General features: G+C 46.1%; 1 protein-coding gene across 2 annotated transcripts; it reads right to left on the bottom strand.

The window, feature by feature from the left end:
- Positions 1–1,539: 1,539 nt before the first annotated feature.
- LOC122785527 (retinoic acid-induced protein 1) lies at positions 1,540–13,681 on the bottom strand. Of its 2 annotated transcripts, XM_044051362.1 has the most exons (4): positions 7,127–13,681; positions 6,801–6,894; positions 5,476–5,525; positions 1,540–3,118 (listed from the first exon to the last, which is right to left on the bottom strand). In XM_044051362.1, the coding sequence occupies exons 1-4, from the start codon at positions 13,598–13,600 to the stop codon at positions 3,110–3,112; spliced, it is 6,627 nt and encodes a 2,208-aa protein (XP_043907297.1). In that variant the 5' UTR covers positions 13,601–13,681; the 3' UTR covers positions 1,540–3,109. The 2 variants fall into 2 exon arrangements, with proteins under 2 accessions (XP_043907297.1, XP_043907296.1); XM_044051361.1 differs by lacking the exon at positions 1,540–3,118 and having other exon boundaries at positions 5,464–5,525.
- Positions 13,682–16,759: the final 3,078 nt, after the last annotated feature.

The raw sequence follows: 16,759 nt of genomic DNA, 5'->3' as shown, positions 1-16,759 counted from the left end.
TAACAGAGTTTGTTATCTGATGTCTTGACAAAGGAAGGTAAGTTTCTTTGCAGTATCCTCAAATGTTCAGTTGGATGATGTTCTTATTGGTTTAGACACAATTTGTCACGTCACAGGAAAATGTGTTGCTAACAACCATGCCAAATTTGAATGATTAACATTGTCATTAAGTGTTTAAATTGGGTTTCAGTTCATTTAAAATTAATTTTCTGCTCTGAAGCACTGAGGGTGTGTCTGCTGGAGGAGCCAAGAACACGTATGTGCTCTAGTGGGGACTAAAGCGGGCGAACACGGTTGTTTGTCGCAGTGGTTGTACAGAACATGAATGTAAACGTTCTGGTATTAACCCACCTGTTCAACGAACATGTAGAGAAGCGACCTTCACTTTGCTTTGGTCCCCACTAAGAAACATGCAGTGTGTCAGGCAGAACACAGCTTCTCCAGCTGACATGTACACATGTAGAGTGATGCAACCTTTTCACCATTAGGTCACAGGTTATTGACATGTACACAAACACAGCACTGGTGTATCCACTGTCTTCTCTATCTCCATCTCTCCACTGCAGGTACTGGGGGTGTTTCTTTTTGTTCTCCTCTATTTCATTTCCCCATCATAAGGAATTTTAGATAAAGTGCCAGAACTTTTCTGCATGTTTTTGCATCCGGGGGAGAAGCCTTTGCAAGACAAACACTTCTCAGCCAGCTAGAAAAAACAAAGGCACTTGTGTAGGAGCAGGTGCATTTACTCACTGGAGGTGCAGCCATGGTTGAATCATTGAACCATATTTTTAGACACGCCTAAAACATCCTCAATAGAACACTGGAGAGGAAGAGTTTTCAGTCTTTTCTTCATCTTCTCTAGCCTTTTTTGTCTGACATTTATATAATGTTTGAAGAGGAGATCTTTTTTAAGCAAAAATCCAATTTTCTGATTGAAATAGTTGCTAAGAAGTAAAAAAAAATAAAATAAACACTTAACAATACTTAAACGAATACTTCAACAATTTGCATTTAGCTTTGTGTTACTAGAATAGGGGTAGTATTTTTGAAAGATTGTACTTAACAACCTCAGTTTTGAGTTGAGAGATATCTTGTTAGCATAACTGTTAGCAAAGATGGCGGACATTGTTTACATTCTGGGAATGAGGTCCCGCCCCCCTACGAGTGGATCTAACAAGTGCGGACTTAGCGGTGCAGTTTCAAGGCTCGGACCAAAGAAAAGAATGAAGATATTTCTCAAGTCAGGGGAAACTGAGGTTGGGAAGCACCATTTTTCATAAATACTACCCCTATTCTAGTAATACAAAGCTAATTGCACACTGGTGAAGTATTCACATAATTGTCTTTGTAAGGCCAAAGATTAATGACGGTGAATGTGACTTTTAGTTGAGTCCGTTTTAAATGGTTCAACCTTTGGAGGAGTAGTGTTGGTCCCGCATCAATCTAGGAAATGTTCCGATCCAAACGGTGTCTCCCGTGTGTCGGGGAGTGTCGGTGCGTGTTCAGTGAAGATAAAAAGAGCAGGCACTGGGTCAGAGCAGCATTGAAAGGTGCTGGTATATTTAACATTGGCGTTACAAAAAACATTTCAAACAAAGTGATGCTGTGTCATCAATTCCAAACAAGTAGACATGAAAATCAATAGAACGGCATGCTCCAACTCAAGTGACATTCCCAAAAGATGTCGTTCATTTTTTTTTTCATCAATGGATTCTTTTAATAACATTTTTTATAAGCAATAACATATTCCATTTTATAGAAAATAAACATCTCTAGGAAATACTATACACAGTTATATTAGTACATCACATCTTACATTTAAACAGCATCAAATACTTATATACACCATTAAATAATGAGCTTTCATAAAAGAAGGTTTGGTGTGGAGTGTTTGCACTTTCTTTTATGTTCTAATACTTAAATATGTCTCCTTTTTGTTGGTACATAGCATGTCAGAGTGAGAGAGGCTACATTTGAGATACACAAACGTGGTGTGCGATGGCATCTGTCTGCACAGCTGTGGCGGGTGAAATCATTTTTACATCATGGCAATGTTTAACAGTAATACTTCGGAACTGTACATATGAAGTGAGCTGACCTGACTCCCTGCTAGACCCTTGGAGCCCTGATCTGCAACCTGTCGAGTGAGGATGGCGGTCGTCTACTGTACATACTGAATGTGCACACAGTTCAACTGATTCAAACTGGGGTTTGTTTGTTTTTTCTCCTTTTTTTTTTTCTTAAATTCTCTGAATAACACAAAGCCTGCACTGAGGGTGATGAAATGGTCTTAATGCACATCAAAATACATCTCTGAAGGTAAAGAGCATCATATTAAAATACTGCGTCCGTTTTTCTTCGATATTTAGAACATCATCATCATGTACAGTTTCTTTTTTGTCTCATTTTGTCTCTTGTTTTAAACACACATTGAGATAGTACAGTGGACCAGTGGTTGGCTGCTGGCTTCTTTTCTTTTTTTTGAGATGTGGGACATTTTTGAATGTACTTGTGCACGAGATGCACTTCTCCACTCACTCACACAGACACGCACTGATGATGAGACCGTGGAATGACGAGTTAATGATTATCACACTTGCACACACAGATGTGCCTCTTGGCCAGACAAGGTGGCTCGAGGGATGCAGTTATCCAATCGGTGTCCACCAGGTGTCTCAATATGATAGCACGCCATTAAACGGCAGAACACACACACATATACACACACACAGATTCCTCACTCTGCATTTCAAACAGCCCCCCCCCCCCGCCCGTGCCCTGGGCCCCACAGGCACACAGTCTCTAAAGCGCAAGCTGTCCTGTTAAACGCCGCCACTGCCTTCCAGTGAGGTTCTCAGTGGAGAAAATGTGTTTCCAGACCCGGTTCAGGGAGTAGCCATTCCCTGTGGAGCTTTTTTTCCCAGGGGCTGTATTGCTCCGAGCTTCACCTCGGCGCAGCCTTTTACCTTCCTCCAGCCCCAACATGCCTGCCCATGATCAGTCATCACCATGTCTATTTTTTAGGTATAGGTGGCTATCAGGACAGCATTTTCCTTTTGCCTTGGTACTTGTCTGGCTGAGAGGAGGTGTTGTGATACACTGGAATATCTTACAGGCCCTGTTGAGGAGGGGAGAAGAGGTCAAAATACAGATCACAAGCACACAGAGAGATCGGAAAGCAGTCGAATGTCCTGTATGTTAGCTGTGTAAAGTAACGAATAACAGAAACGATGGACAGCGTTAATTGTCCAGGTAAACCACAGATGGTAGTGCCTCACGCGCAGATGTGCCACTGTATGCATATGTGCTGTCTTTTTTTTTTTTCTTCCTGCAAATGTGTAAGAGGCTTTCTGTGCAGTTCTGCAGAGAGCAGACATGAAAGCGAGTAGTGAGCAGGAGTGGGGAGATGGATGCATCTGGCCAGTGAACCAGCTCTAGTGTGAAAGACACAGCAGGAACGCCTACTAATTGTGCTGCTGCTGCTGCTGCTGCTGCTGCTGCTGCTGCTGCTGCTGCTGCTGCTGCTGGTGCTGGTGGTGGTGGTGGAATGCCTTCTATTCCCTTATCCTCATCTGCAGCCTCCGAGTATCGCTCGCTCCCTCTCTGTCTTTCTCTGAACTGTCAGTTAGCCATCCTTATGCACTGGACTTAGACCAGCAGCTTTTATCTCTCTGTCCTTCTCTCTCTGCCTCTCTATTCCCTTCTGTTTCACCCTCTTTGAAGTTCCCCTCCCTCTCTCACTCCCCCTCTTTCTGTTTACCTCCCTGGAGTAACTAATTTGTTTACGCCTTCAGTCTCACTTTTTCTCTCTACTTCTCCATCACGCAGTGTGTCCTCCTCTCTCTTTGCCCTTCTTCTCTATTTTCTATCTTTCTTTTATTATGTCATCCTCTGATGTAACTGCCACCATTTGCCTTTTGTTCCCACCTAGTTCTGTCTGAATACTGTTTTTCCTCTCCCCACTGCTGCCTGTGTGTCTCTCCCCCCTCTCTCTCATTCTCTCTCTCACACTTATGTGTACACAGTCGAGCTAACAGGTAACCTGTTCATGAACCAGCATGGACACACTAAAGCACATACGTGTGCCTGCAAATTCATTGAATATGTGCTCCAGCCCTGAAACCAAGTTAACGCAAGCAGAGGGAACATTTATTTCATGGGTGGGGTGGTCGCATGCTTGTGCGTGTGTGTGTGTGTGCTTCTTCCTTTTGATTAGGCTGCTCAGCATAAAATTGGCACGGCACAGACCAGCACACATAGACCTTCAAGATCCCTCAGCTGATGACAGCTCTGCCTCAACCCACTAACAACAATCTCTCTGTTTGTCTTGCGCTCCTTTCCTCACACTCTATTTTTGCTACTTAGATGTGGGGTGTGTTGGGTTAGGGTGAAGAGAAACAGAAAGAAGAGAGCAGGTGAGGGAGAGAGAGAGAGAGAAGGATGAAAATGCAAAAGGGAGCTCACAGGAGATCAGAGGTGAACAGAGTGAGAGACGGAGCGAGCTGCAACAGCAGGGGAGCGTGGGGAAAATACGGGGAACGGGGAAGAGGAAGGAGATAATAACGAGTAAAAGGGAAAAAAAGGATGGAGAGATCATGTGGGGATGACGCCAGGCAGTAATGGTGGGTGGGGTGTTTTGATCAAGAGCCAGCTTTTCATCCCTGTCAGTCTGCACTGAGGAGAACAGAAAGGGAAGACGAAGGGAGGGAGAGAGATGCGGGGGGGAAGGCTACTGCCACTGCTGCCTCACTGCACTGCTGCTCCCTGCTGAATGTCAGCATCTCTCCCTCTCTTCTCCCCCAACCCTCCTCTGCATTTGACCTTCCTCTCAGTGCTGCAGTGCATATTTACCACCAGCAGATGGCATCTGTTTTACAGGTAATGTGACAGTGGAGTGGACTATTGATATTAACAACAAAAACGTGTGTATTTGTAGTGGTCAGCAGTCATAACAGCGGGTATTGCTTGACAGTAATCCACAATGGGTACATTTCTAATGACTAGTGGCTGCTGATATGGGTTCAGTTTGCCAAGGTCGTTCAGTATTGATTCGGTAACAAAAGATGGATCAGTCCAAGACGACATCCTGGCCTTTAAGGGTTTCACCAGCACATGAGATTCAGTACTTGTTGCCAGTGTGAACACCACACTGGAACCTCAGGTTTTCGTCCTGGGTTCTTTTTGTGCTTTACAAGAGCTGACAATTGTGTTTTCTGCACGGCACTGAATCATCTAACCAGCCATTGTGCTGCTACCTGTGACAGCAAAGTGTGAATTGATTTTTTTTTTTTCTTCCTGCGATGACACAAGCAATGAGTAGTACAGGAGAGTGGAGTGGGGGATAAGAAAATAAAAGGATGCCATGGGGAGGGGAAGGGAAGAAACACACTGTTTCCTAAACAGAGGTTGTACTATAAGTGTCGTGGGTACATTAATTCAGATTCAGTGATTTAAGTGATTTTGTTATTTTCTTACCTCATGTTTAGGACATTTGATGGAGAAGTCATCCTCATGGAATGTGCAGCCTATAGGCAGAGAAGAGAGAAGGCAAAAAAGAAATAAAAAGGAGGCAATAAGTTTAAATGTCACGGACAGACAATAACAATGAATGGAACATATAGAATTAGGAAGATGCTCACAGCCACCTGCCACAGCCACCCTCGGAAAATGAAAATCGTGCAAGAAAGGAGGCAGAGAGAGAGAGAGAGAGAGAGAGAGAGAGAGAGAGAGAAAAGGGCAACAGAGGAAAGGAAGAGACGGAGTGGATGAGTTGTGATGCAGGCAGGCAGGCAGTCAGATATGGCTGGTGCACTCAGCAGGATTAAAAAGGGCCTCGCTCTGCTCCCTGTGCTGGCTCGGCAGACGTGGCAGGCCTTCTAATCCTCACACTGTACCTCCTTGGCATGAGGTAATGTGAGGGGACGCCACACAACACATGTGCTGACACACAGACGCTCACTTGTATTGACAAGAGAAACCAAGGATGCGCATGCACACACATACACACACGCATTTGTGCAGCTATTCTTGTTAGGACTGCACTGACTTTCATTCATCTGGACTGCCTAACCAAAACATAATCCCTGACTCTAACCATCACCAGTTAATGCCTGACACGAGCCTTAACCTTTCCACAATTCACACCTTAATCCTAATTTAAATCAGAGACGCAGCAATGATGTTCTGCTTTGTTAGGATCAGGGTTTGGTCCTCATGAGGGTTAACGGTCCTGACAAGGACAGTATTTATAGTAGAAAAGGTGCTACACACGCGCGCACACACACACACACTGTAATGATGAGAACATAAGCATCACGGCTGAAAGCCACACATGGGGATGTATTCAGGCAAGAAGGCAGACACATACATGCACATTCAGTCCCCAGACAGCAGAATGGATGAATGGAGCCACAGGGGTTGTGGTCAATAATGCACACATACTGTATGCTCTCTTCTCCCTCTGTCTTTTTCCTCTCTCCCTCTTGTACACTCCAGGGTCCCACTTCCCTCTCATCATCCTCTTTATTCAAAGCGCCCTCCCTCTTTCCCTCCCCTTTACACTCAATAGCTTTACTTCTTGATGTATTTTCCTTCTCTCATTTTACCCACATTCACTTTCCTGCCCTATCTTTCTTTTTTCTACTTTTTCACCTAGCTACCTACCGACCTACCTACCTACCTACCTACCTACCTACCATATGCTTCCCTTCTGCCCCCGTTCAATTTTCCCATCCCCAATTGCCCTCCTAATTTCTCCTCATTTTACATTGCGCTCTTCCTGTCTTGCTGTGGTCTCTTACCTATCTCTTTGGCGCAGACATAATGGTATTTATGAGAGCAGCCTCTCCAACAGCAGCTAAGGGACGCCCCCACAGTCTGGCACTTGTAGCAGCTCTGGTGTTAGGCAGGCAGACGGACATATGGACCAGGACCAATAAAGACACAAATAAAGTGACCAATAGAGGCACATGGGGGCGGAGAGAAAACAGAGGAAAAAAAATGTCAAAAGTTAACAACAAAATTCTCAAAGCAGCTGCTCAGATTCTGAAAGTGACGTTAAACAGTATCTCTGTAACATATGGATACACATATCTCAGAAAAGTACAAGTAGTAATTGTTAGTGTACCGCTTGGGTTGAGTTGTCCACAGCCTCCTTCAGTCCATAAAGCCTCCCAGCTACCATAATTACCCCCTTGGTCCAGACGGCACAGTTTTCATGGGCCCAGTGCTCCTTCGCCTCTGCCTCTGCTTGTAGCCTTTGGAACATGCTGTCGCTTCCCTCTTGGTCACTCAAGGCTCTTGAGCCGATAGCCTGAAGCTGCTTCATCCTTCTGAACCTCTCACGCAGGGTTAATTTCCGTGAACCACCCTCCCGTCCCGTTCTCTCTGGTCTTTCTGGCCGCCAGTAGTGCCAGTGATGATTCCTTCTACTGCTTTCCTCTTGCGAAGGTGCTTCTGTGTTGCCTTCCTTTTCTGTGATGCTCTCGCCATCGTTTTCTGAGGAGCTACCTGGCTTTTCATCACCTTCACTGCTCTTCTCTGACTCTTCCCTGAGGGATTTTGTGTGCTTTAACATCAAAATCTTCCGTGGAACACCATCTTCTGTGTAGTAGGGTCCACACAAATCACCTAGGTCTCTGTAATTTGCTGGTTGTCCACACAAGCAGCATGTAAGACACTTCCCAATTAGATTTTTATTCACCAAGGGTCCCTGTAGCATTGCAGCAGTATGTGGTACTATTTTTGCAACTGTGAAAGGGTTCTTCATTCTGAGTATGCCCTTTTTTCTTCGTCTCTGAAATATTACTGCATCCTCAGGCTTGTTGACTATGGCACACCAAGAGGAAAAATCTCTGGAGTTGTTGATCCGTACATAAGGACAGAAAGACAGTTTAGAATTTTGATGTACCAGTCTGCGCCTGATTCTTTTTACAGCAATGGTCTCAGTCTGCTGCTCTGTTATCGTTACTATCGGACCAACATAACACGTCTCCTGTTTTTCCTCATTTTCTCCTTCCATCTGTTCTGTTTCCTCTTTTTCTCTCTCTTCTTTTTCAGCCTGTTCACACCCTGCAGCCCTTACAACTGCCTCAATAACCTCCATGGCATCTTTCATCCCAGGTTTTGGCCCAGGCTTTTTGTGGACCTTCACTGGCATGCCAGGAATCGTCTCAGATGAGGATTTGCCTCTTTTTCGTTTGGTTGGGATCGCTGATGGTTTCCTGCCTCTCCTAGGCTTCTGGAGGAGATCTGTGCTGGGAATATTGAAGCTTTCTGTGATCTCATCTGGGCTGATTGGTACCGGTAATGTGGACTCAGTAAGGCATATCTTCTCTTCTACACTCTCCTGTTGTTGTTCTGTGGTTTCAGTATTTGTCTCTTGAACTGGCCCTGTTTCTTCTAGAGGAACTTGGCCTTTTCTTTTCTTCCTCCTCTGTTTTAGGTGCATCTCATGGTTGTTTTTAATGGCCCTCTGCTTGGCTAGCCTTGGTGTTGTAACTATGAGGCTCCCTGCTTCCAGGGCTACTACAGATGCATCTGTACTCTCCACCATAGCCCATCTCTTCCTTTTAGTTCTGGATGACTTAGTGATAGCACTGGAAACATCCTCTGAGACATGAGGTACACATTCTCCTGGAGCCCAGACTTCATCTGGGACATCGACACAGCTCCAAATGTTGCCAGTGTCATGTTGTCTGTCTAGTTTACAGTTTTTCTGTCTTGTATGTGTATCGTCATTATTTACAATGTCTTTTTCCAACCCTCGTCTCGTCTCATCTGATGTTGATGTTACTTGACTCAGCTCATGCTTTTCGTCTTCTTGTGTCTCCTCTTTTCTCTCCTGTTGTTTTGATTCTTCTTCTCTGGACTCTATGCTTTTCACTTCTTCTGTCATCTCAGTGCTATTTAAAAGTACAGTTGTCTCACCTTCCTTTAAGGTGTGTTGAGACAAAGCCTTGGTTGAAACATCATCAGTTAGATGACTCTCTATTTGTGGAATTGGAATGTGTTTCTTTGAGCTTGGGGATGTAATTTTCTGTACCATGGCTTCATATTTCTGTCCCCTGCCTTTTCTTGGTGGGAGAACTTTTGTTTTAGTCGGGCACTGCGGTGGTACCACAGGCACATCACTAGTGATGTCAGTTTCACTCAAATTAGGAGGGGTGTCTTTGGTTGAGGGAGTGACCACAGAAGCTTTCTTGGGTGGCCCACGCTTTTTTCTAGGGCCACGGACAGCCTTTCCTTTAGGTGTAGAGACATCCTGTTCCAACAGCTGGGGCTGAAGTAGTACAGGTTTTGGTTTGGGCTTTGGACCCCTCTTTTTCTTTACTGGTAGAGTGGTAAGTTCAGGACTAGGCTTCCGTTTTAGTGGGAGCTTTGTGCTTTCTTCAGATTGTTCAATGGGGACTGGTGAGGCAAGTGGCACAGGTTGGTCTGCTGAAACATCTGTGGCTTTGACTGTGTTAAGAAGAGGAGTATGTGTTTGTTCCACAGTAAAGAACTCTTCTACTTTTGGACAAACATCACTAGATTTCATTTCTGTTAGTGTCTGGGTTAGGATATCTTCTCCTTTGACTTTTTCCTTTTCTTTTGACAGTTTTTCTTGCGAGGGTTTTCTGGATCTTAAGACCATATTTTTACTTTCCTTCTCTGATGCCTTTACCTCACAGTTTGCTTGTTTCTCCTCCTGGTTTACTGCCTTCACATTCTGATTTACTTGCGATATTGTAACTTTTAAGCTCTTTTTGCCTCTGCTTTGCAGTCCTGTCAAAATTTGAGTGGTTTCTTCATGTTGTACCTGTTTCATTTTCGAAACTGAGCCTTTGGGACGACCTACTGGAGCCTTAATGAGTGCAGTATCAGTAGTGGGCAAAATATCTATAGGTTTAGGTCCAGGCTTAGGTCCTGATTTTGGACCTGGCTTTATAATTGGTTTCGGTCCAGGTTTTGGCCCAGGTTTTAAGCCTGGTTTCGGTCCTGGTTTTCGTTTCACAGGAGTCTCAATTTTTGGTGGCAGGTCCTCTTCATTTGGTACAGGCTTTGGCCCTGGTTTGGGACCTAGTTTAGGTCCAGGTTTTGGTCCAGCCTTAAGCCCAGGTTTAAGCCTTGGTTTTGGACCAGGCTTTGCTACTGGTTTTGGCCCTGGTTTTTGTCCTGGTTTTGACCCAGGCTTTGGACCTGGTTTTGGGCCTGGTTTTCGCTTAACATGAGGCTCAACTTTGGATGGCAAATCTGGTGCATTGAATGAGCGAGTGCACATTCTGGAACGAAAACCATCAGTTACTATTTTGGGAGTCTGGCTCACAATAGATTCGTGATGAGCTAAGTCCATTTGATCTGAGTAGAGCACAGTCTTGCATGGAGGCATGGATGATTTCTGTGTCGGCGAGGGGGCTCCTTCTTCCTCCTTCTCCACCTCTGTCTCCAAGCTTAGCTGTCGCCTGACTCCCACACCTGATTGCATTATTCTTCTTCTGCCCCTGACATGCTTTCGTCCAAATGCCCTGGGCTGAGCAGATGGTGCCTCGGGCTCTGGCTTTGCCAAGGGGGTCACAGCACTGGCACAGCTGATGCCTGGCTCCATGTCCTCATCACCTTTTTTCGGAGAGGGTGGAGTGTCTGCCCAGGAGGGAGCGGAGGGAAGTATTGACTTCCCTGGAAGCTGTGGCGAATCGGGCTCAAGCACTTTAGCATCATTGTGATCAATATGATCTCTGGCCTGAGCTTGTGGTGTCACCTTGTCATTGAGGGCTGAGAAAACTGGCATAGCAGACTGGGGCTGAGGAGCAGTGTCACCAATTGCTGACTCTCTTGAAGAAGCATCTGTTGCTGCCATCACTGTCGCTGCATTTGGATGGGCAGGTGCTCCCACAAAATCATTGTCAGAATGAGGCTCAATGCTCTCATTCCTGCTGCAGAGATCTCCATGAGGCTTCTCTGACCCATCTCTATTATTCATGTGCTCCTGCGTCATTGACTTGCTCATTTTATTCCCCTCCCCCAGCTCCTCCACAACCTCTGCAGACAGAGGAGGGGAAAGAGAGAGTTGTTGTTCTTTCTGTATTTCTTCTTCATCATCAGCCTCAATATCCTCCTCCCCTTCCTCTTCATCGTCCTCATCTCTGCTCTCTCTTTTTTCTGAATTACTCTCATCCAAGGCCTCAACTTGGGGGGTTGGAGAGGTGTTCTCTGAGCTATCTTCTTTCTCTGTGAAATATTGATCCTGTTCAAGGTCACCACCAGAAATGAAAGGCAATGTCTTAACCGAGGTCTCAGATGCAGTTGGAGACTCAGATTTGAATGCCTCTGATTTTATCTCTGGGACAAAGTTTTCCTTGTGGCTGGAATCAGACAGAGCTGCAGGGGACTGATCAACTAAGTCTCTTGAATCAGGTTCATATTTGCTCTGAACCCCATGGTATGCTGTTTCTGTCACCTCTGTGTTTACACTGCTATAGAGCATAGAACATTTATCTTTATTTATCCATTTCTCCAGCTTCTCTGTTGATGTAGTAGTGTCTAAGTCTCTGTCATGATCAGATGTTTTTTCTGCTGCCACCTCCTCTTTGTCTGCTGATTTCTCTGTCCAGGCAGATTCTTCAAAGTTCTCTTTGATAGACTCGTCATTTTGTATATCTAAAGGGGAGTCCAGTTCTTGTTTCATTGGACTTGGGATTGTAATGCTTGTAGGAGACCTCTCATCACCAATGCTCTTTACTGGAGTACTCATGCCATCTCCTCCCTGCCCTGACTGACACCTAGTTTGATCAGGGGTAAGGTTATGCAGACCGGAGTCCCCAGACCTGGTTGACACATCATCTGGAGATGTCATGGAACATGATGAGGTTGTGTCCAAGCTGAGGTGCGCATTGTTAGGGGCCTGCGCTGGACTTCGGCCCTGTCCACAGTAGAAGTAACTCCTCTCCAGCTGTTCATCACTACTGCTGGAATAGCCTCCTTCATGAAGTTCCATTGGCATTGCCTGGTGCTGTGGGGTAGAATAAGGGTCCTGCATTGGGCCTCCACCACCACCGTCTGGATATGGAGGACTTTTGTACTCCTCACCCTTTTTGGAGGATGATCCACTCCCAGCACTACTGTTGCTCCCACCACTGTTGCGCTTGCTGCCCTTCTTATTGGCTACCAGGGCCTCTGAAAGCAGCAGCTGCTGGACATTATTGGAAATGTTTTCTACCTGAGAAGTGAGGGCATTCAGGCTCCACAAACTGGGGTTTGAAAGTAGTTTCTCAGAGAAGCGCTCCTTCATGGTGGGGATTTGTGGTGTGGAAGTGTAGTTGTGCGTGGCTGCATGCAGAACATTGGGTGAGGGGTGTGAGCGTGGGGGCATTAACATGGTGTTGGCACTGGTTTGCTCCTGGATACCAGCTGAAGAGGACGAAGAGGAGGAAGCTGCCCCAGGAGTCATTGGAGGTTGGCCATACTGGAATGATTCTGGGTTGGTCATTAGTGGTGATGGGGTGGAACTGTATGAGGGGGAACGCCCTACAGATCGAGCAGGGGAGTGGCTTGAAGAGGGGCTACAAGTTTGGTAATACTGTTCTGGTGATCTGACAGACAGCTCTGAGAGACAGTAGTTTTGTTGGGGTTGGCTGTAGTGCTGATATTTAGTGTGGGGCTCCTGGGGGTTTGCCATTGCCTGTAAAGGAGCCTGCTGCTCGTAACCTCTAGAGGAAGGTTGCTGGTATCCATAACTATTCTGGGCCAACCTGTAACCCCCCTGCTTCAGATTGCTGTGGCTGGCCATTTGTCTGCCATACTGGGAATTTGGAGGCATGTTGTAACCTTTATAACAATGAGGCATAGGGCTACACTTTTCCATATATGGTGAAGGCGAAGGAGAAGGTGAGTGTTGAGGGTAGTGTAGATGACTTTGAGGGTACATGAGAGTGGAGGAAGCAGGGTTAGGAGGATGGGACTGATGGTGGGGGCTGGTATAGGCCGGAGCGGATGGTTGGTGGCACTGGGTCTGGGACTGGCCCAGGATGTTCTGGTCCATGTACTGGGAGGGGCCAGGTGCAGGGGTACCACCACCTTCCAAGCGCCCCAGCATCTCTTGGTCATACTGAGCTATTTGGGTTGGGTCCTCCCACTTCTGCTGCAGTTGGCCTTCACTTATATACTGAGCTGAATAATTCCCAGAGCCCATATGGTTACCATAACTCCCAGGGCCCTGCAAGTGCTGACTGGGATTTGGTGGGGGCACTTTGCTTCCTCTGTAAGGTTTTTTCGCCTGTGAAGATGCTGAACCCCCATTGCCATTCCCATTGCCTCCACCATTGCCTGGGTACCCAGCATATGTTTGCTGGCTGTAACAGTCCTTGGGTCCTCCTCCAGTTCCTTGTCCTCCACCTGGAGGCATGCTTGTCGAGTTTGCTAGTGAATGAATTTCATAGCCTGACCTGGTGTGTCCTGGGCCTGGACCTGGATGTGGACCAGGGCCTGGGTGTGGGTGCTGAGGGTGAGGATGATGTGGATGTTGCCGGAAGGTTTCCAGTCGGGATAATTCATTGGGCTCCTGCTGGTAGCAGGGTTGGTTGCTGTGGTAACCACTGCTGCGTTCACGGAAGGACTGCATCATTCTCTCCTTCTGTAGCCAGAGCAGGAAGGGGGAGGTGAGGTGAGATGGGAAAGGGGGAAGGGGGAGGGGGGGTTAGGGGTTCTATAGGTAGGGAGGGAGGGGAAGTGAGAGAAAAGAGGAAGAAATTGTGAGGGTTAGCACTTTTATGTCTACACTTTAACCATTCTGTATCTCCTTCAATACTTGTCAGTGTTTTAATGCTAACATTCGCTTGAAGTCAAAGCCCTCGTCGAGATTATTTGAAAATGTGCACACACTCTCACCGAAAAACTTAAAAACACACAGGTGAGTCAGCGGATCTCAAAGTACCGTGTACTTCCCCACATATGGATTAACCCCTTCGTGTGTGGGTGTGTGTAACAGGCATCAAGAACTATCAGCCACTCAAGGTGGTGGGGCACGCATGTGATGCAGCCTTTGGTGTTCTGATTGACATGTCAGATTGGAGAGGGAGGAGAAAGACAGAGGGATGAAGGGAAACTTAATTATTATGATTATCTGTGATAGTCAGATAATGATATAATTGAGGCAATTGAAGACATCAAGTCACATGTTATAACCACTCTGAGATTTTTAAATGTATTACCTAAACAAAACAATATAAGGTGATTTTGGTTTGTCTTTGATACAGTCTTTTATAAAAGGTAAAATTAAGCCCTATTTTCTGTTGTTCCCATTTCCTCCATTGGGGAGTAGGACCTGTTACAGTGTTTGTTGTGTGTGTCTGCTCTGAATGTACCAGTAGTGATAAAAATGTGTTTGGTCCAGTGTGTGAGTGCATGTGGCAATGTTTGTCTGTAATCTTTTGACGGTGTGTCTGTGTGTGTGTATACTTGTGAATGTTCTTTCAATACAAAAAACGAAGAAGAGAGGAGGGGTGGAGCAAGATTTTGCTCTATAAAAGGAATAGAGTCACCTGGAGACAGCCTGTGCCTGTGTGTTTATGTGTGTGTGTGTGTTGTGTGAGTGTCAGCCAGTTCCAGCACAATATCCCCACATTCAACCCGCCCCAGGGACAGTGGTGCATCCCACCAGACACACAGTAGCATTATTCATCTCTGAAACACACAGTTTATCTGTGTGTGTGTGTGTGTGAGAGAGAGAGAGAGAGACAGAGACAGAGAGAGAGAATAGGTATGTTTGTGTTTATGTATGCAGGTTCACAGCTTTTGGCAGGCCCTTACACACACACACACACACACGCACACACGCACATGCACGTATAGATTCCCCGGGAGACTCTCTGTCCTCCCTCCTACCTCCCCATCTTCCCTGCCTGCAGCCTACTTGCGTTTCACCTACGATGATGTTGTGCGCACTGTGTGTCCGCGCGTGTGTGTGAGGACACTTGTTTACACAATGACCTAAATAAGATGCTTATAGGAGACAAGGAGAGGGATTCTGCCGAGCACAGCAGAGAGGATGGACTGAGGCGCACAGGATCCACTTTTGTGATGCTGTGTGTGTGCGTGTGTGTGTAGCTGTTTACGTTTGTGGGCGTTTTTTGTCACATCCAGCCGTCCTCACAGTAGCCTCTTCTGAAGGATAATTAATTGGATTTTTCACTGTTTGTGTGTCTCCCACCAGAAACAAAGCAAAACAAACCAAAGAAAAGCCCCTCCCCAATCAATTTACTTCACTCCTCCTTCTGTCTTTTCCCCTTGTATTCAAACACCCATGCATGTGTGCACGGGTGGGGTCTACATTCCTATCACGTCTCCTCTCCACCGCCACACCACACCTCCTCCTCCCACTTCTATCTTCCACAGAGATTGTGTGGTTGGCCGACTGCTGTGTTTGTAGATGCACCACGTCACATCGAGCTGGGCCCTTCCTGACAAAGGGTCAGAGAAGAGGGAGGACGAAGGATACATGCTGAGATTGCCAAATTCTCTCTGGTGATGTGTCTGTCTGTTTAATAGGTAATGTTTGCATTGATTGTTGTTGCTGCTTGAGCACAGGGTAAGACAGATTAAGGAGGAACAAACATACACACATACACACTTTGCTTCTCCCTGACTGGCAACAGAAGTGGAAAGTGGAAAGACAAGGGATGGAGAACAGGTCAGTCAAGGCAGCAAGGTAGAGGTTGAGGGTGGGGGCTGGAAGCTGGGGTAAAGAGTGCTGGAGTGATAAGGGTGAAGATGAGGAGGAGAAGGAAAATGCAGAAGACAGAGGTGGATATCTGATTTAATGGCTTTCAAATCTGGGCTCCGGAGAAATATAAGCTGTAACCACCACTGTGCACATATACAGCCAAGTTGACACACACACACACACATGCACAAAATGGTTAAGTATGCACAAGCTTACAAGACAGAGTCGTCCATAATTAGCAAAATTGTTCACCTCCTCAGATGAACAGGAGCTGCTAGACATGTGATTGATTACCCAAGACTCTGCCCACTTCAAATCTCATCAGAGCAGCCGCCCTCATTACCAGCATTGTTGTAGGTTTGTACACCTTAAAGTGACATCAGGGTTTGAATGTTTGTGTATTTATTTGAGCATGAGCTATTTTAAACATGTACCCACAAGGATATTTTCTGTTCCCAAGCACAAGTATAAATCTGCAAGGTAAAAGAAAAATACTGTCAGGAAAGAAGGACAGGAGGAGAAGAGAGTAAGGGAGGGAGGGAAGGGGGACAGAGGAGAGGAGAGCGAATCTGATTGTTCCGCTGGATGGTTTATAATGCACTGAGCTGCGGCTGGTTATAGTCCCCCCGTTCATTCTTTTTTTATCCTCTCTCCCTCTCTTTCATCACATCATCTTCAGAGGCAGCTCAAGATGGGATTTATCATCTCTCTCTTCCTCTGCCTCCAAACACACACGCACACGCACACACACACACAAAGAGGGAGAGAGACAGCTCTCTCATTCCATCAACTCTGGCTCTGAAGCACTTTGACACAAACAAACACACACACACATGCAAATGATGCACACACAAACCTCTCTCTCTCTCACGCACACACACACACACACACACAAACACATACATCACCAGGCGCAAACATAAATGGAGGCACATGGGTGGAGGGATGGAACGTCTCTGTGTGTTTACTTCACTAGTCATCCTGGTTAATTATGAATGCAGACAGAGGCAGCAGTGTGCTGGGGAGGTGGAGAGGCCTGGGAGGAAACACACACACACACAC

Source organism: Solea senegalensis, linkage group LG19 (genome assembly GCF_019176455.1).
Source record: "Solea senegalensis isolate Sse05_10M linkage group LG19, IFAPA_SoseM_1, whole genome shotgun sequence".
Lineage (NCBI taxonomy): Eukaryota > Metazoa > Chordata > Actinopteri > Pleuronectiformes > Soleidae > Solea > Solea senegalensis.
The sequence above is the reverse complement of the archived record's forward strand: the minus strand, read 5'-3'. Positions and strand labels throughout refer to the sequence as shown.

What these genes read in the sequence shown, in the direction of transcription:
- LOC122785527 (XM_044051361.1), bottom strand. Translation starts at nt 13,600, where the DNA reads ATGATGCAGTCCTTCCGTGAACGCAGCAGTGGTTACCACAGCAACCAA. An exon ending in TGGACAACTCAACCCAAGCG is followed by an intron (nt 6,895 to 7,126) that starts GTACACTAACAA and finishes GCCTAACACCAG; the next exon opens with AGCTGCTACAAGTGCCAGAC. An exon ending in TGTCTGCGCCAAAGAGATAG is followed by an intron (nt 5,526 to 6,800) that starts GTAAGAGACCAC and finishes CTCTGCCTATAG; the next exon opens with GCTGCACATTCCATGAGGAT.